This window comes from Heterodontus francisci, chromosome 45, assembly GCF_036365525.1.
Source record: "Heterodontus francisci isolate sHetFra1 chromosome 45, sHetFra1.hap1, whole genome shotgun sequence".
NCBI lineage: Eukaryota > Metazoa > Chordata > Chondrichthyes > Heterodontiformes > Heterodontidae > Heterodontus > Heterodontus francisci.
Window position 1 is genome coordinate 14,722,872 of NC_090415.1, and position 19,633 is coordinate 14,742,504.

Genomic DNA, 19,633 nt, shown 5'->3' on the forward strand with positions numbered 1-19,633 from the left:
TAGAAATAACGTCTAATGACTGGCCATTTGCCAAGACGGAGCAAAAATAACGCGCACAACTGCTGGAGAGCTGGTAAATTCTAATTGTTACACTAATGGCTTTCAGGGAACGGAATGTATCCCTAATCCAGTAGGTTCTCACACAAACAATGTCAACCATGTTAGTGTGGGACTGAAATTATTCATATACCACAAACCGCATAAATATAATAGCAATAATAAGACAACGCTGAGTAGTGATGTGATCCCCATCTATGTATATGAAAGAATTAGATAGAGAAAATCTGGAGAAGATGTTTCCATGTGCGGAGAAAGCAAAACCAGCAGCTATAAATATACAATTGTCACTACCAATCCAATAGGGAATTTAGCAGAAAATTCTTTACCAGAGAGTGGCTAGATTGTGGAACTTGCTAACGCAAGGTGTATTGGAGGTGAGTCACATGCACACAGTTGACTTAGATAAGCAGAAAGGGAGAAATGAACATTCTTTACCCATAGAACCACAGAAAAATTAAGGCACGGAAGGAGGTCATTCAGTCCAAAGTACCTGTACCGGATGAAAAAAGGTAGCGACCCAATATAATCCCACCTTCCAGCACCTGGTCCATAGCATTCCAGTTTATAACACTTCAGATGCATGTCCAGGTATCTTTTAAATGAGTTGAGGGTTTATGCCTCCACCATCATTTCTGGCAGTGGATTCCAGACATCTACATCCCTCTGGGTGTAAAATCTTTTTCCAATCACCTTAAATCTGTGCTCTTGTTAATTGACCTGTCCATTAGGGGAAACAGGTCCTGCCTGTCCACTGTATCTAGGCCCCTCATAATTTTGTACACCTCAATTAGGTCACCCCTCAGCCTCCTCTCTTCTCAGGAAAACAACTCTGGCCGATCCAATCTTTCCTCCTAGTTGAAAAGTTCAAGCCAAGGCAACATTCTTGTAAATCTCCTCTGTACTCTCTCCCGAACAATTATGTCATTCCTGTAATGTGGTGACCAGAGCTGTGCGTAATACTAAAGCTGTGGTCTAACCAACGTTTTATACAATTCATGCATCACATTCCTGCTTTTGTATTCTTTCCCTCGGCCAATAAAAGAAAGCATTCCATAGGCCTTCTTCAACACTCTACATACCTCTACTGCCGTCTGCAAGGACCTGTGGGCATGCACTCCAATGTCTCTTAATACTTCTACCCCTCTCAATCTCCCCCACCCACCCCTGTTTCTTGTGCATTTTCTTGCTGTGTTTCCCCTCCCCAAAAGCATTACTCTTTATTCCAATTGTTCTAAATGATGTGAATTGGGGAGGCGTCGTGTGGAGCTCAAACGCTGGCATGGATCAAATGGGCCGTGTAGCCATTTTGGTGCTGTAAGTTCCAGTCAATTAATGCCATTTTCGGTAAGAATGGCTTTAAAAAATGAACGTGGAACAGTAAGTAGCCGACTTTGGACTGTGCGTGCGCCCAATACTCTGTGGTTATTACCAGAACTATTGGTGTTGAAAGACCGAATTTTTCCTTAATATTATTCAATCTTAACAAGAGTTAGAGAAGATCACAGTGTTTTCAACTCCATCAATCAGGAGTTGATCCTTGTCTTGTACCAACAATTCTGATTATGAAGTTGTCAACGCCTGCATAAATACTATTACTTAAATTGGGTCATCTTGCTGACCTGTCTATAACACAGAAACAGTCCTTGTTAAGCTCGTGCTGCATTAGAAAGACTGAGCCTGACGCAGGTATACTCGGACCTGAAGATAATTTATTTGTCGAATGTTGAACATAATACCCAACAGAGATTTGATATATCATGCCACATCCAGCTTTTTCTATGGTCGTATTCCACTTGCAAGACAATCTAAACTGATTTGCGTTTTGCAATGAAATACCCATTTAACCATGCACAAGAGAGGAAAGGGAATCTGAATGTAAAGTGCAATAAACAAAAAGATTCTGAACGGACCTCTATTTTGCCCTCCCAGGTAAACTGGGTTTGTGGGAAGGATAGATTTTCTCAGTCAAAACATCAGTCAAAGCGTAGAGTCATGCTACATTATCTGGCTTGCATATTGTTTGCACGCTCAGCCTCAAGGGCCAGTTACAGTCTGATATTCTGGGCTATCCTTGGAGGGTGAGGCTCGTGACAGATTTCTACATTAGTTTCCATTCCTTAGCCGCGATACCCAGCGTGGCACAGTGGCGCCGTGGTTAGCACCACTGTCTCACAGCTCTAGCAACCTGGGTTCAATTCTGGGTACTGCCTGTGTGGAGTTTATAAGTTTTTCCTGTGTCTGCGTGGGTTTTCGCTGGGTGCTCTGGTTTCCTCCCACAGATTAATGGGTAAATTGGCCATTATAAATTGCCCCTCGTACAGGTTGGGACATATCGGAACAGGTGGGGGATGTGGCAGGAGTATTGGATTAGTATAAATGGGTGGTTGATGGTCGGCACAGACTCGGTGCTGTATCTCTAAATAAAAAAAAATAACCGGACCGTGCTGATGCAACTCATAAACACTCCTGCCATTTTCTCAGCAACATAACTGCGCTTAGCCATTGTCATTCATTTTGTCATAGTTTGTGGTTGTCGCCGACAATGCCAACATTTGTTGACCATCTCTGACGGCTCATTTGAAAGTGGTGGCTACCCATGCTCTTGAAACGTCAGTCTATGTCGTTTGTTACCCACAATGCTTTTAAGGGCGGAGTTCCAGTATTTGACTGAGCCGCAGTGAAAGTATACTTCCATGTTAGGATGATTTGTGATTTGGAGAGGAATTGCAGGTAATGTTATTTCTAAGGAAAGGCCTGCTGCCTTTCCTTATCTTCTCTGTGGCAGAGTCCGAGGGATTAGACGGTGGTTTCGAAGGAGCCTTGACGTGTTGCTGCAAAACATCATATAGATAATATACACTGCTGCTACTGTGGTGGAGGTAATTAATGTCCAAAGTGGTGTGGGGAGGCCTCAGGCGGGCTGGTTTGCCCAGGGCTGTGTTGGACATCTTGTGTGTTGATGGAGCTGCACTCATCCGTATGATTTGGACCCCTCAGGGTCAGAACACAAAGACAGCAATGAAACATCTTCTGATTGTCATAGACAGGTTTCTGTTTCTTTTAAATCTCACACTGCGCAGCTGTTTATGTGGGATGAAACAAACATTCATTGTGTTAACACCAAGAGCCAGAGAGCTTGAAGCTGAGTTTTGTATCATTACTTGGCACAACGTCAACTGCAAAATGCATTTGATTTTCACAAAATGGCATCAAATGCTCCATGTTCTGATAAAATAAGCATAAGTTGTGCAGCACTTGATTGTCTATGAAACGTCAGAAATTAGAGAGAAGGGTATCAGATCAGAAATGCTTTTCCCATGACAGAAATAAAGATGCAAAGGTCTAAATCCACTGCAAAACATGCTTCTGCTGATCTTCAAAAGGCACCCTTGAGACACTGAATCATTCTAAGGATATTTCAGTCCTGTGTTGGTCTTTTGCGAAGTGAAGGGGAGCCAGTATTGTCCAATGCCTTTACTCCTGTAGAAATTTCAAATGTATAAGTATCTATTTAGACAAGTGCTTTGTTTCGTAACTTCGACCATTGCCATCCTTTATTTGCCCAGCATCGTTATCATCATCATCTGTTACATTATTCTACCATTCTTACTTTCCACCTTATGGAAGACCTTCCATTTAGTTCGTTCCTTCCTATCCTATTTTCGTGCCTCTAAGCTTGTTTAAAACCATTACTCGCCAGCATTTTCTAATTCTGATGAAAGGTCGCATATCTAAAAGAATGACACATTTTCCCTTGCCACAATGGATGCCTGACCTACTGGGGATGGCCAGCATTTATGGTGATAATTTCAATCACAATATTTTGCTTTTCTTTAGATGGACATTAGATTGGCACATCAGAATGAAGGAGGTTTTATGCAAGTTTTATCCTTAACTTGCATTTCTTTTTGTGACACTGCAGCAGGGTCATCTAGGCTCAGTGGCTCTGTGATTGTTCTATCAAACAACAGTTGCTTTTCGGGGAAAACAAAGAGAGATAGCTAGCTTCTTCAATCTGTGTTTGAGTGCAAGATGATATCCTGCAGGCTCTGCATTAGACAGAACACCATTGATTTGACTTTTTTTAGATATAGAATATCACAGAATATCCATTTAGAGAGAAATAACATCTAGCATTTTCTTTCAGTGTCTTACCTCCTGGCGGAATGACATTAACAAAATGGTCAACAATGATGATCAAAATCACGATAAGCAATAAGATACTGAGGCAGAGCTGAACGAGGGCAGCTGTGAGATGTTGTCCTGTGGAGAAGGAGAAATATTTTTCTTTGATGTATGCGTGACATATGTTACAATTCAACCTTTCCAAAAAACAATTATAAATGGAGAAGAATTGTTTATTTTTCTTTATTCAAAAACGTTGGAAAACCCGCTGGTATTACTTGTTTTACTAAAAAAACACAATAAAAAACAGTAATAACAAGTTACATTCATAATAATACTTGAAGAAGATTAATAATTTTCTGTCAAATTGGTTAGCACATTCTCTTAGAACATGTTGAACTATTTGTCTGGAATTGATGAATAGAAGGAACCTTCATTAATGTATAGAATCATAGAAGCATGCAATGGTTACAGCACAGAAGGAGGCCATTCAGCCTGTCCTGTCCGTGCCCGCTTTCTGCGAAAGCAGCTCACTTCGTCCAATTGCCCTGCCTTTCCTCCGCAGCCCTGGAAAATGTTCTCATCATAAATTTATCCAGTACTCTTTCGAAGGTCTCTATTGAATATGCCTCACCACACTCTCAGGCAGTGCATTCCAGTCCTAACCTGGGTCTTTCATAACGTGTTAATCTTTTAAGTAGATAATTAGTACTGTTAGGCTTTTACATTGTTGTTAAACCTATCTTTTACTCTGATGGTTTCATTGACCTTTAATTTCATGTTCCCATATCCCGATTGATGCTGTTCATCCACTGCACCAAGGATTCTTAGATTCAGATGACAATTACTAAGTGTAGTTTGTCTTTACAAAATAAGTTTACATCTCAGAATCACTAACGTGGATTGAATCTGGCAATACTTAGGCATCAGGGAGGGGGACAGGGAGGGGGACCATACCTGGAAACTTTGCTCCAGAAAGCAGTCACACCCCGTGCGATTGCGTCTTCTGATTTGATCAGTGGTCAGGGATGTGCGACTGCAAGTGATGCAGGTAAGGGGACAAGAAGGCAGAAGTAGAGGAGCCTGAGCCCTTGCTATTGTTCAACAAGTTTAAGGTCCTTTCAACTTGTATGGGTGATAGTGAGGGCTGGCGTGTGTATGAGCAAACTGACCATGGCACCTTGGTACAGGGAGCCATTCGAGGGGGGGGTAGTAAATAGGAACACAGTGGTAGGAGGAGTTAGTACAATCGGGGGGATAGACACAGTTCTCTGCTAGGCATTACTCCCTCCACGCCCACACCCAAGTCATTGAAATACGCAGTGATCATAAGATACACCAGGCTCAGAAGCCTGTTTCTCTCACTCTGTCCCCCTCCCCTCTCTGTCCCTCTCGCTCTATCTCGGACAGTTGTTGGGAGCTGGAGTGCTCAGCACATAAGCTTTGAGGTTAGTTAGTTTTTTTTTGAAGTCGCGCTGTTTGTTTCTGGCTGCCTTTAAAAAAGAAGTTCGAATCCGTTGGCAAGCCCCGAATCTGTCTGAAGTTGGAAAAACACAGTCCCCGCCCTAAACATCTGTCAGCTGTGAAACTCACATCGTGATGTTTTCAAAGCCGGTCTGAAAGAAGAAGACAACTTCTCAACTCAGGAAAATATTCTTTGGCTGGATGGGAACCAATGGCTGTATGCTCGCCTGCAGGCTGCATGTTGTACAACCCTGGATGTAAACCCTCCATTGAAGTCTTATTAAAAGAACAAACGAAATCGAGGGGAGCTTTAACAGAAGTGTACAAGATTATGACAGGCTTTAATATGTTAGCTAGGGATTAATGTTCCTATTAACTAATGGTTGAAGGCTTTGGGAAAGAGATGCCTGGGGTATATGAGGAAGAACAGCAGGTGGTAATGATATGGAACTCGCTGCCCAGTGCGGCGAAAGTGAAGGCATTCAATGACTTAAAAAGGAAATTAGATGGCCACTTGAAGGGAAATAGACTTGCAGGGTTGTGGGGATCGAGCCTTCATTCTGGCGACCCTTGATCTCAGAAGATCACCTTGTCTCTACTTTCTCACATAACTGTTTATCTGGCTCTCTTCACCACTGCCCACTTCAGGTTATTGAGTCTTTGCCTTCGATATGTACATTGCAAGTCTCTCTCTGTTCAGTGCACTGATTTGATATTACCACACCTGAAAGTTCTCCACCGTATCCAAGTCGATACTATCTGGTTGCTACTGAACTTTCATTTGGTGCTTCTAACTGACTAACGGCTGCAAAAGATCATAGTGCTGCTCATTATCTGTCAGTGTATTTTGCAAGGACTCAATTTTTAAAAAAAAGAATTCTTGTTTTCAAATCCCGGCGTGGTCTCTTCCCTCCTTATCTTTGTAATATTCAATATTAATTCTTCCACTATTGGTGACCATGCCTTCAGCTGTCGAGGCCTTGACTGCTGGAAGTCCACCCCCAAAACCACTTCACGTCTCTACATCGCTTCCCTCGTTTGAAATGCGTCTTTCAACATAGGGGCTAGAATTTGGTCTGTGGCGATGGTGCTAAATGGTCAATATCCAATCGGTCGCCCATTCCAAGCCACGCCAAATCTTCAAATCCATTATGGGACTGAATATCAGGCACTGCACATAATGGTGGTCAATCAGATAGTGCACATTTTGCACCAGCTGCGCGATACAATTTTCCCGGCCCCCAATTTTCTTCAGCGCAGATGCCTCTACAGAAGTTCAAATGACTGATTGAGTCACATATAGACATGTCCGGTTCAACGCCATGTCCTCATTTAGCTAGAATGTGGAAAAATGCGTGAATACAGTTTACTACAAATCTACGAAAGATATTATTTGACCAGAACCATTAACACGCAGTTGTGCGCACACTGGGTAAGAGTGGAATCATATGAAAGGATTCCTCTGGTTTCCACCCACACACTGTCTGCCAGCGTGGTCTCTTACTCCAAACGCTGGAGTTTTTTCGGGAAGTTGAAGGAAAGCGGCTGAAGTGCCTTCTTACACTGAGGAAAGATGTTTCAGTAACTGCTGGAACTCGCCACGACCAGCAAGTTTCCTAATCCTAACCCGTTATAAACCAGACTGCACTAGCAAGTGCAGTTTAACCTGACCTCTGCCCTGACTTACACCAGCAAGTTCAAATCGATGTATCCCGGATTGCTTTGCACAGCAACATGGATGGGCAACATAACCTCTGCCCACGCATCCTTGAATTCCACTTTAAGAACCTGTGACAAAAACAGTTTCCCCTACGTTTATGTTTAACAGGGCAATTGGAACTCTTGTTGGGCGAGCAAGTACCCCCCAATTCAAGTAATCTCAGTGACAGAATCTGTTTTCATAACATACCTCGAATATATATTTGAACAGGGTCACTGTGTTTTGAATGGCTCCATTCTCCAGTCTCTGCGATTAAACATTGACATGTGTAATTCCCTTCATGACCATGACCTGCTATGAAATCGTAAGAGGTCTCACACTTTCCGTCTTTAAGATCAGTGTAGTTGATCCTATCCTGATTTCTGCGAAAGTGGATCCTCATTATGGGACACTGACAGCGACAAGTCAAGGTTATTTTCTCTCCCGTTCTGAAAGCTCTGAAGGGTGCATTCAGAGTTAAGGTTGGCTTCGATAAAGCATCTGAGAAATGGACAAACAGAACAGTTTATCAACATTTTTTTTCAATGAATCTACATTTATATTGTTGTGAAAAACCTAGTGCAATGTGTCCTTTTACAGAAATCTCATCTGTGTTGCAATGACGATAGTACCAAAAAATAACGTGCCTTTGCATTTAAAGAGCTTTATCATTGGAATTAATGAATAATTTCCAATGACTGTTGAGGCCGTAATAACATGAAAGTTTCAACGAACAAAGAAAACTGCAACAGCAGCCATTTTAAACACAGTTATTTATTACACCATAGGAAAGGCTGAAGGGGAAATTACATGATTTCTGATAGCAACATGCAGGGTTTTAAATGCAGTTTAAAATAGGGGAAACGTCATGATTGCCGCTTCGTAATAGGGACTTTATTGGGAATATTAAAACTTTAAGAAACTGTTGTAAATTTCCCACCATAATTTAGCAGAAATTTTGCAGACAGAATTCGAAAGTTAGCTATGCAGGTGACTACATCCACATTACCAATCCTGGAACGATAAAAATTGGAGCTGAATAAGTGTCCAGAATTGGAAGATTACACAGATGCCGAATTGTTGTCGGACTGGCAGAGACTGGAGTGTCGAGGTCATGCAGGGATTTGAACAGAAGGATAAGAATTTTAAGGCTAGAGGAGTCTATATATATATAATATTGTATACATGCACCAATTTTCCTCACTATACTTATAGAATTATGAGGGCTGCTTGGATGGAGATGGTGTTATTTATTTGGGGAAAAACTTGAAAGTCCATCAGACCATGTAGAAAACGGAAGAGTTCCTAAGTGTATATAGACTGTTTTGCATACATTATCAATATTAGGCATATTTAGTTTGGTGAACTTTTTTTCACTACATTAGCACAAGGGAAGATGGTTGTGGTTGCTGGAGGTCAATCATCTCAGTCCCAGGACATCACTGCAGGAGCTCCTTGGGGTAATGTCCTAGGCCCAACCATCTTCAGCTGCTTCATCAATGACCTTTCCTCTATCATCAGGTCAGAAGCACAGTTCCTCGCTGATGATTGCACAATGTTTAGCACCATTCGCAATTCCTCAGATACTGAAGCAGCCCGTGTCCAGATGCAACAAAACCTGGACAACATCGAGGCTCAGACGGATAAGTGGCTAGTAACATTCGCACCACATAAGTGCATGGCAATGGCAATCTCAAACGAGAGATGATCTAACCATTTGGCCTTGATGTTAAATGACATTTCCATCGCTGAATCCCCCACTATCAACTTCCTGGGAGTTACCATTGACCTAAACATGAACTTCACCAGCCACACAAATACAGTGGCTAAAGGAGCAAGTCAGAGGCCCGGAATTATGTAGCGAATAACTCACCTTCTGACGCCCCAATGCCTATCCACCATCTACAAGGCACAAGTCAGGAGTTTGATGGAATAATCTCCACTTGCCTGGATGAGTGCAGCTCCAACAACACTCAAGTTGCCACACACCCTCCATAACAAAGCCACCCACTTCATTGTCACCCCATCCACCTCATTCAACATTCACTCCCTCCACTACAGAAATACAGTGGCAGCAACGTGTACCAGCAGCAAGATGCACTGCAGCAACTCGCCACGACTCCTTCGACCACATCTTCCAAACCCATGACCTCTTCCAACTAGACAGACAAGGACATCAGATGCATGGGAGCACCACCACCTTCATGTTCTCCTCCAAGCTACACACCACCCTGACTTGGAACTATTTCGCCGTTCCTCCACTGTCACTGGGTCAAATTCCTAGAACTCCCTTCCTAACAGCACTGTGGGTGTACCAACACCCCAAAGACTGCAGCGGTTCAAGAAGGCAGCTCACCACCACCTTTTCAAGGGAAATTAGGAAAGGGCAATAAATGCTGGCCTAACCAGTGACGCCCACATCCTCCAAACGACTAAATAATAAAAATAAATTAAACAGCAATTTTAGTTTTCTTTGCTTTGACATATTTTGCACTAAAACTGTGAGGAGCGAACTTATGCAGCCCATGCAACAAGGAAAAGGTAAGACAGTTGATCAAAACTAATCCCAAGTGAATCTCTCCAAGCACGTTCGTAAATGTCGTTTGTATTGCATTTGAAGTCCATTACCAATTATACATTGATATGATCGAAGGAATAATTCTTTCAGATAAATTGCTATAAAATATTTGATATTTGTTGACCCATGCATTGCATGGTAATCCCTGTATCTTAAGTGAATGGCGACTCCATCAGACCTTCGCTAAACTGACTGATATCAAGAACTACGATTAAATCTAGAGCCATTATAAAGTCTATTTATGGCAAAGGTCGCATTCGGCTAAGCGTCAGATGTATTAAGCGACTGGTTCCCTTTTATGCTTTTTGTATAAGTAGAATACCCCTTTGTGGGGGGCATGGTATGTTTACAGGTAGCATGAACTGTTTCTCCATTTGAAACTGCATTGTACTCTATTTCCATGGAGATTCCCGGCACTTGAAGTTTATTTGCAACATAGTTACTTCAAAAACAAATGTCCTACAAAATGTTTCCAGCGTCTTAAATTATACTCTATGCAATATATATATATTGCAAATTGTGCCATTCAGTTAAAACTAAAAGTATATGACATAAGTTTCACATAAATGTTGCTATTAGGTAATATTTACAATATAAGATAGGATGGTAAAAAGCGTGAAACCGACTGTGCCTATTCTTTATTTTATTGCAGGGCATTTAGTACATCCCATTTTGTCTTCGTTCAATAATGAACACAGAGTGGTCACTTACATAGATTCTCAATTCTGTATGGACAGTCCTAACCATCCGCTGTCTATTTATTTAAAGAAAAACTGCATTTATATAGCGCCTTTCATGACCACCAGACGTGCAAACCGTTTTGCAGCTTCTGAAATGTAGCAAACGTCGCAGTCAACCTGCGCAATCAGACATCCATAAACTGCCATGTGATAATGACCAGATAATCTATGTGTTTCTAATATTGATTGCGGGCTAAATATTGGCCAGGACCCAGAGTTAGCTGCAATGCTTTTGTTCGAACTATTGCCAGGGGGTCTTTCACATTGAACCGAGCAGGCAAATGGAACCTCGGATTAACTTTTCATCCAAAGGATAGCATCTACGACAGTGCAGCACTCTCTCAGTACTGAAGTGGAGTGTCAGCCTTTCTTGTGCTCAATCTTGGAGCGGGAACTGAACGTGGAACCTTTGTGATTAAGAGGCGTGAATTGAATTTCACATTCTTGCACCAATCTTTTTCCATTCGGCTCCCATTAGCTCTTCACGCCATCGATCCAGTCGACCATCTATGACCATCTGTAGGATCAGTTTTAGGATTATTCTGCTCTAAACCCGTTTAGTGCTTAGTTCCTCCGGCGCATGGAACTCGGATAGAAAATGTTAATACAATAGATCAACAATTCAGCCACAGTTGACTTTTGCAGATAAATTCTTACATGAGGGTTGGAATTCAAATTAGTTCATCACCTGCGTTCATTCTAAAATGACTGATATTGAGACATGAGCACATTAAAACACGTGTTGATATGTGTTGCTCCCTACCTCTCACAGTAATCTTCGCCTCTGTACTGAATGGCGAATGCACCAACTTTCTGAGAATCTCCGTTTGATATCGGCAGCTGTAATTGCCTGCCGACTGTTTGTTTTGAATGTCGATGGTAAAGGTCACAGTTCGAGCAGCATCAGAAGCATTATGGGACAGCAGAGGTGACCTTTTGTTACTTTTGTATAAGTGAAATGTCCCCCCTGCGGAGCGAATATCGCCTTTGCAGCTTATATGGAGTTTTTCTCCGATTGAAACGGCATCAGAGGCTGGCTTCGTGACAATATTCGGCATTGCGACTTCCTCTGGAACAATATTGGAATGCATAACAGAAAAAAAACAAACATATGAAATTGTATAGCACAATTCGACGGAATGGCACATTGAGACATTCAACATGTAATCCTATTTCCACATAAACATCGAATCAAAACAATAAACCGGATACTGAGAAGGGTAAATACGAATGTGCAGGCTATTTCGTCCAGTCACCTTTCGCTGCCTTTCAAGAATGAACCTTGGACAGTCTATTAGTGCACATGTCTATACTGCCTGCTCAATCTTGACCATCCTTGAGCTCAAAAGTTTACCATTCCCCTCCGATTCTCACGTCACTCTTTATCTGGGTCTCTTCACCTCTAACGCTTCAGTTTCTGAAGTCTTTGCCCCTGATTTGCACATTGCAACTGTCTCTCTGTTCAACCATAAATGCTGCATTACCATACCTGAAAGCTCTGGAATTCTGCCCCTAAACCACTCCACCTCTCCACATCTCCTTCTTGCTTTGAGATGCGTCTTCAAATCTACCGACTAGAATTTGATCTCAGAAAGTGTTACAGACTGGGCCTGAAGGGATCGGGTGCACGTTTCATACCATGCCACATATTTAATTCCATTCACTGCAATTACGGGCATTTTGCATAATGTTGGCCAATGGAATGCTACCCTTTATTCCGAGAGGAATTGGAAATAAACGTAAGGATGCTATGCTTCAGTTATACAGGACATTGGTGAGAACACATCTCGAATACTGCGTGCAGTTTTGGTCTCCTTATTTAAGGAAGGACGTAAATGCGTTGGAGTTGATTCAGAGGAGGTTTACTAGATTGACACCTGAAATGCGAGGATTTTCTTATGAGGACAGGTTGGTCAGACGGGACTTGTTTTCACTGGAGTTTTGAAGAGTGAGGGAAGAGCTGAGTGAAATATATGCGATCCTGAACGGCCGTAACAAGGTGGATTTGGAAAAGGATGTTTCCTTTTGTTGGTGAGTCCAGAACTAGGGGACACTTTTAAATTATGGGTTGCCCTTTTACGACAGTGATGAGGAGTTTTTATTTTCTGAGAGGGTTGTGTGACTTTGAAACTCTCTGCCTCAGAAGGTGGTGGAGGCAGGGATCATTGTATTTTTTTTAACGTGGAGGTAGACACAAGGGAATCAAGGTTATCAGGGGTAGATAGGAGTGTGGAGTTCGAGACAGAAACAGATCAGCTATGATCTTGTTAAATGGTGGTGCAGGCTCGAGAGGCTGAATGTTGTAATGTCGGTCGATGCGATACTGCACGTTTTACACCTCCGCCCCAGCTGATTTGACTAGCCTCCAGTTTCTCTGTAGAAAACCAAGTGACTGATTGAATCACATATCAAACTTTCCAGTTCAATATCATATCCTCACTTAGCTGCAGTATTTAACAATGCATGAATACATTTAAGTGCAAATACACCAATGGCCCGTTGCTATTCCTCTACCAGAAGCGCCAAAAAGGAGATGACAAGAGTGATTATATTGAAGGGTTGCTCTGCCTTCGACTCACTCTCCGACTGCCAGGGGGGTCGCTTATTTAAAAAAAAAGACATTTTCTGCAGGTTGAAGGAAAGCAGCGGAAATGCCTTCTCAGAATGAGCAAATATGCGCCGACAACTGCTAGAGCTGTCCACCATTAGCAGGCTCCTAACCCAAAACCGTTCCATATGAAATTGGAGTTTAAAAAGACCTATAGACTGCTTAACACCGTCAGTTTCAAATCGATGTACCCCGGATTGCTTTGCATAACGAGACGAACAAGCAAATATAACTGACGTCCGAGGGTCCATGAATTACGCCTTAAGCACCAGTGACGAGAACAGTTTCCCCTGTAATTAACATGACAATTAGAACCCTTAATCAAATATGTACCTCGAATATGTATCTGAACAACGTCGCTTTCATTTGAATATCTCCATTCATTATTCTTCAAGACGAGACATTGGCATGTGTAATTCCCGTCATGGGCATGACCTGCTATGAAAGCTAATGAGCTCTCACACTTCCCGTGGTTGATATAACTTTGGTTGACCCTATCCTGACTTCTGTAAAAGTGGATCCTCGTGATGGGACACTGGCAACGACAAGTCAAGTTTATTTTTTCCCCCATTAGGAAACCATTGAAGGGTGGATTCAGAGATAAGGTTGGTTTCGGTAAAACATCTGAGGAATGGACAAATAGAACAGCTTATCGACGAAATTCTTTTCGTAAATTTACTTTTCGCTTATTATAATAAACAAAGTTCCATGTGGCCTTTACCAAAACAAGAAACGCATCCGTGCTGCAATGACGATAGTGTCAGAAGACAGAACGCCCTCTGCTTTTAAATAGCTTTGAATTATCAAACAATTTTTGATTATGGTTAAGGTCGTAATAATGATACAAATGTTTCAATGAACCTAAGAAGAACAATTGTAACCAATTTAAACACAGTTATTTATTACACCACAAGAAAGGCTAAAGCGAAACTGCATGCTTTTGGACAGCAAAGCGCATGGTTGTTGAATACAATTTAACACACGATATTTGCTGGATAGTGAGGACAATCTCTTTCGGAATATTGGAACTTGAAGAAACTACTGCAAAATTTCCCATAACAATTTATGTAAAGGGTCAGTGCGCCCTGCAGTTTTACAGCTTTCCCCAGTACTAAGTCGTCGGGTATCATGCCAATAGTACCCTCAGGTTCAGGTTAGTGAATTGGTTAGTAACATTTACTTCTGAAGACTCACAGTTTGTTCCCTGTCCGACTAGCAAATGGAGATGAACTGCAGAAAAAACAAAATACGAAGAAAGTAAAAAAAAAATGCACATCGATATTTTAATGATCTCCAACCAAATGTACCAATTCTCAGAGAATCGATATAGCCACTTCCTAAATTATCATTGTATTAGGAACATGAGGAAGAGGCGAAGGTCATTAAACTTCTTTCATCTGCCCCACTGTTCAATTTTATAATAGCTCACCTGTATCTCAGCTTCATTTTCCTGACTTCACTCCATAGCCCTCAATACCCAAAGTAACAGCTATTGATCTCAGCTTTGAAGGCTCAAGTTGACGGTTTACACCCAAGTGTTTATTTTGGGTGAGAATGCGACAGATGTCCACTGCCTCCAGTGTTAGGAAGTACTTTCTGAGTTCTCTCCTGAATCGCTGAGTGCTCAATTGCAAGTTGTGTGTTCTCGATTCTTCTAAAACTTAGTTTGCTTTTAGGTTCCCCATTATAGTAGAACCAGTTTTTTTCATTATCCGTGTCTCGATCAGATCAACCTGTAATCTTCTATACTCAAAGACTGCAAGGCATATTTACACAGTTTGTTCTCATGCTTTACATAAAGTTTGCATTTCTCGGAGCAAAGGAACAGAGGAACAGCCCCTAGCCTGTTACGCCATTCAATAAGATAATTTCTGATTTGCATTCGAACTCCATCTGCAAGCCTTGGCTCCATAATCTCTGAATAAGAAATTTAATCATCTTGGCGCGTAAAGCACTATGCACCTCAAGGTATAAAAAACATTGAGATAGCATCTGTTGCATTCCACCGCCCATTCGGTGAAACACCAGTTCCCTAATTCGGACCTATAGGGTCTGGAGGTGATTTCAAGTGCTTGGATCCTTGTTTTGGATTCTGCAACAGTGAACAACTTTTTCTTTCTCTATATTTTCAATTATTGTCAAAATCTTAAAAATCCCGATCAAAATAATCTTTTAGCCTTCTCTATTCCAGGCAATGCAAGCTTTCGTCATTAGTTGGGGCCCTGGTAACATGTCCGGGACGAGGCGCAGCACTCCTGCCAAGGGCAATATTTTCTCATGGCATCAATGAACTATGACGCACACATCTTGAATCGTAATTACATGATGAACAAAATCATCTCACTCCGGTCACGTTGAAAATGATTTGTTTTTGAAAGAATCTCACTCTGTCATGTAGTGGAACTAAATTGTTTTTCGTAACCTCTAGATTATGGCGAAAACAGATAGCTGCATTCATTATATAATAATAATATAATAATAATATAGCTGCATTCATTGCTATATACACATGGAAGGTGAAGTAGACAGAAAAAGTGAGTGATGGACATAAAGCCAGTTAAATATATCGATATCATTTTTCTTTTTTGGGAACACATATCTTGCCTTTGCTTCCGTTCAGCTTGCTTTCATGAGGAGAGTGGTCAAAAAATGACTGGAGTGTATGTGGTTTCCCTCTGTGATGATCTAAGACCACGATTTTCGGACTTTGCCCTGTAAAGTTGTATTTATAATCCCTATAATTTCAATAAGTATGTCTAATATGTGAATTTTGAAGAAAAAGTAGTTTCTCCGACCTGAGCCCTGAACCTGCAAGGCTTCAGTTCAGGCGGCTTTCTGAACTGTTAAAAGTTCTATTGAAAGAAAGATCCTTGGCTTAAAAGTCAAGGGAGAGCTGCCTCCACCTTTGTTGGGCGCCGCCAGTATTTTCGCGTGGCTCAGCCCTTAATTGTCCTCGGTCGGGACATCCGCACCTCTGAGGCTGGCTGTCCCGCCTCCAAGAGCTGCCAGCCAGTCAGACGGCAACTCTTCAGCAGTGCAACCAGGAGCAGCGGTTACTGCTGGGACTGCACACAAAGAGAGGTGGTGTGATGGACTTCCCCTCGGAACAAGAATGTGGGGATCAGGCTTTATCCGCAAGGGTAGGGGGCTGGGAGTTTATGGCAGAGGGGTGGTTTTAGCAGGGGACAGCCCATGAAGCTTGAGGAGCCCACCACAAGCCACAGGGTGCCAGATCAGGCGGGCCCTTCTGCAGCCCTCAAGTCGGTTGCCATGTTTTCCTGCGTCCTGCTCCTCTTCGGGTGCTGAAGTTCCCGTCAGCTGCTGGTAAGATACTAGCAAGGAGGCCCGTAAGTGGCACTTTACTGGGCCTCAGTTGGCTTGGGTCGGACAGGCCGTATGCCACCACTACCCACCACTCCCATACACCCTTCGCTAGTAAAATAGCGAGGGGCGGGGGAGGTGGTGGTTAGGCAACTGGATTTGACTCCTCCCCGCCCCTCACCGTCCCACCGCCCCTCCCCCCCTCCCCCGGCGTCCGCTTCTGGTGCAGGGCATAAACATCTGGCCAACTTGTCTTTCAAGGCGGTAATGAAAAAAAAAGTGAGACCCATACTCACCGATCCCAAGAACAACTGAGAAAGCAAACATGTTCCACTCAGGTTGGCACACTCTTGTCAGAATTAGCTTTTGTTATTTCTTGTTGTGACTTATTTTTGGATAATGCCTATGGCGTGGTTGCAGCTGCAGGAACAGAGATTACAACATAATAGTCAAGAATACTGTGTCACAAATTATAGCAGGGTGTTAGAATTAGTCAAGCAGTCACTGAGGAATAAAGAACATCCTTCAGTGGACAGTACATAATGTTACAAGACCTTTTCCTTCTGCCACAGATTTGGCATGCTACACCAGTATATATGCTTGCATGAGACATAAAGAAACCAGTGTGCATTTTAGGCAATCACAGTATTTTTCCTTCACCTCGCTAAAGATTTTTCACTATTGGAGGCATTGTTCTAATAATAAAGGATATCGAATTCGAAGTCAAAAGTAACGGATGCTGTCATAGGAACACGCCGAGATGGGTGGTTTCCCTTTCAGATTCTGTCTGTTGTATAACTGACTTCATCACGTTCTTTGTGCATATATTGTATTCATAAAATCTCTTCTAAAATGCAAGAACCCTGTTTTGGTTTTAGTGACAGATTTAGTTCCCGTGCTACTTGAGACAGCCTGTGGTTTTAATGTGGTCGGTAGAGTATTGAAAGGGAATGCTTGATGGCACGGCTGATCACGTTCATACGAAAACCCCAGAGATATTGTACAAAACATTTTACACATCTCCCATTTCAGATAATGATTGACTACAATGTTCTCAGAAAAGCAGTCGCTAATTAGTTCACTCTAAAACTTTTTCGTGTCCCTGAGAGACAAGATGAGCATTTGGTTGATAGCTATCTCGATATATATATATATATATATAAGTATATCTGAAGATTCACAGCTACTGCAATACTAACCTACCTTCAAAGAACACAGCAGAGATGAATACGATTCAAATAACCTTAGCTGCTGCCTTTGAGAGCATGTAAGTACATAAACTGCACTTCCCTCTTTCATTTAAAACAAACTGCACAGTGAACACGTCTTCTTATTACTGATGCTGTGGCTGTGAAAATGGTTGTCAGCAGCTTTTACCACAACTATCATTTCACATAGGAAAGACGTCAAATGTAAAAAGAATACTGGATCAATCGTGATCTGAGTGCCTACTGCAGTCATCTAGTGACTCAGATCAGAACAAAAAACAATAATATGTGCAGTAGTAGACCACAAGCCTCCCCGAGCCTGCACTGCCATTCAATTCGATAATGGCAGGTCTTCTGCCCCTTGGGATCGGTGCTGGGACCCTTGCTGTTTGTGGTCTATATTAATGATTTAGACATGAATATAGGAGGTATGATCAGTAAGTTCTCAGATGGCACGAAATAGTGAGGATGAAAGCCTTAAATTGCAGGACGATTTTGATGGGCTGGTAAGATGTGCAGAGCAGTGGCAAATGGAATTTAATCCTGAGAAGTGTGAGTTGAGGCATTTTTGGAGGACTAACAGGGCAAGAGAATATACAATGGATGGTAGGACCCCAGAAAGTACAGAGGGTAAGAAGGACTTTGGTGTATTTGTCCATAGATCACTGAAGGCAGCAGCACAGGTAGATAAGGTGGTTAGGAAGTCATATGGGATACTTGCCTTTATTAGCCGAGGTATAGAATATAAGAGCAGGGAGGTTGTGATGGAGCTGTATAAAACGCTAGTTAGGCCACAGCTGGAGTACTGTGTGCAATTTTGGGAACCACACTATCGGAAGGATGTGATTGCACTGGTGAGGGTGAAGTGGAGTTTCATTAGGATGTTGTCTGAGCTGGAGCATTTCGGCTATGAAAAGAGACAGAAAAGCCGAGGGTTGTTTTCCTTAGAGCAGAGAAGGCCAAGGGGGGACATGATTGAAGTATACAAAATTATGAGGGGCATTGATAGGTTAGTATGGAAGAAACTTTTCCCGTTAGTGGAGGGGTCAATAACCAGAGGGCATAGATTTAAGGTAAGGGGCAGGAGGAATAGTGAGGATTTGAATGGAAGAAAAAACGATTGGAGGGTGGCTGGAATCGAGAGCGCACTTCCTGAAGAGGTGGTAGAGGCAGCAACCCTCACAACATTTAAGAAGTATGTAGATGAGCACTTGAAACGCCACAGCATACAAGGCTACGGGCCAAATGCTGGAAAATGCGATTAGAATAGTTAGGTGCTTGATGGCCGGCACAGATCCGATGGGCCGAAGGGCCTGTTTCTGTGCTGTATGACTCTATGACTTTATGACCCTTCTCCACACCCCGCCTGCTCCCGGTGATTCTCTGAGAGACCAAAATCATTCTATCTCTGCCTTAAATGTTGAAGATGGACAACAACTCCAAGCATTCCCAGCCCTCTGAGTGCAGAAATTTCTCCAGTTCCCGTTCCAAATGATCGACCTCGGATTCTGAGACTGCACCCTTGTGTTCTCGATTTCCCAGGCAGCGGAAACAACCCCTCAGTGCCAACCCTTTCAAGCCGCTTCAGAATCTTACCTGTTTCAATGGGGTCACCTCTCGTTGCTTTAAGCTCCAGAGTATCGCCATAATTTACTCAGCATCTGATCATATGGCAACAATTCTCATCCCAGAAACCAATCGAGTGAAGCTTCTTTGTATTGCCTCAAAGCAAATATATTATTTGTTGCATACAGAGACCAAAACTGTGCACAGTGCACCAAGTGTGGTCTCACCAAAGCCCTAGACGATTGTCGCAAGAAATAGTTACTT

General features: G+C 42.4%; 1 protein-coding gene across 5 annotated transcripts in view; it reads right to left on the reverse strand.

Annotated features, from left to right (window-relative positions):
- Window positions 1-1,756: 1,756 nt before the first annotated feature.
- LOC137356148 (immunoglobulin superfamily member 1-like) overlaps window positions 1,757-19,633 on the reverse strand; it is a 53,088-nt gene continuing 35,211 nt past the window's right edge. For 2 of the 5 annotated variants that reach the window (XM_068021961.1, XM_068021960.1), the window contains 7 exons: window positions 16,892-17,015; window positions 14,469-14,504; window positions 13,608-13,898; window positions 11,430-11,735; window positions 7,559-7,849; window positions 4,216-4,323; window positions 1,757-3,540 (listed from right to left, as the gene is read on the reverse strand). In XM_068021961.1, coding sequence (XP_067878062.1) covers window positions 3,479-3,540; window positions 4,216-4,323; window positions 7,559-7,849; window positions 11,430-11,735; window positions 13,608-13,898; window positions 14,469-14,504; window positions 16,892-16,922 — 1,125 coding nt within the window. In that variant the 5' untranslated portion in view covers window positions 16,923-17,015 and the 3' untranslated portion in view covers window positions 1,757-3,478. Of the gene's footprint in view, window positions 3,541-4,215; window positions 4,324-7,558; window positions 7,850-11,429; window positions 11,736-13,607; window positions 13,899-14,468; window positions 14,505-14,703; window positions 14,852-15,878; window positions 16,010-16,891; window positions 17,016-17,798; window positions 17,921-19,633 lie in introns of those variants that run through there. The other 3 variants (XM_068021962.1, XM_068021959.1, XM_068021963.1) reach the window with 3 other exon arrangements.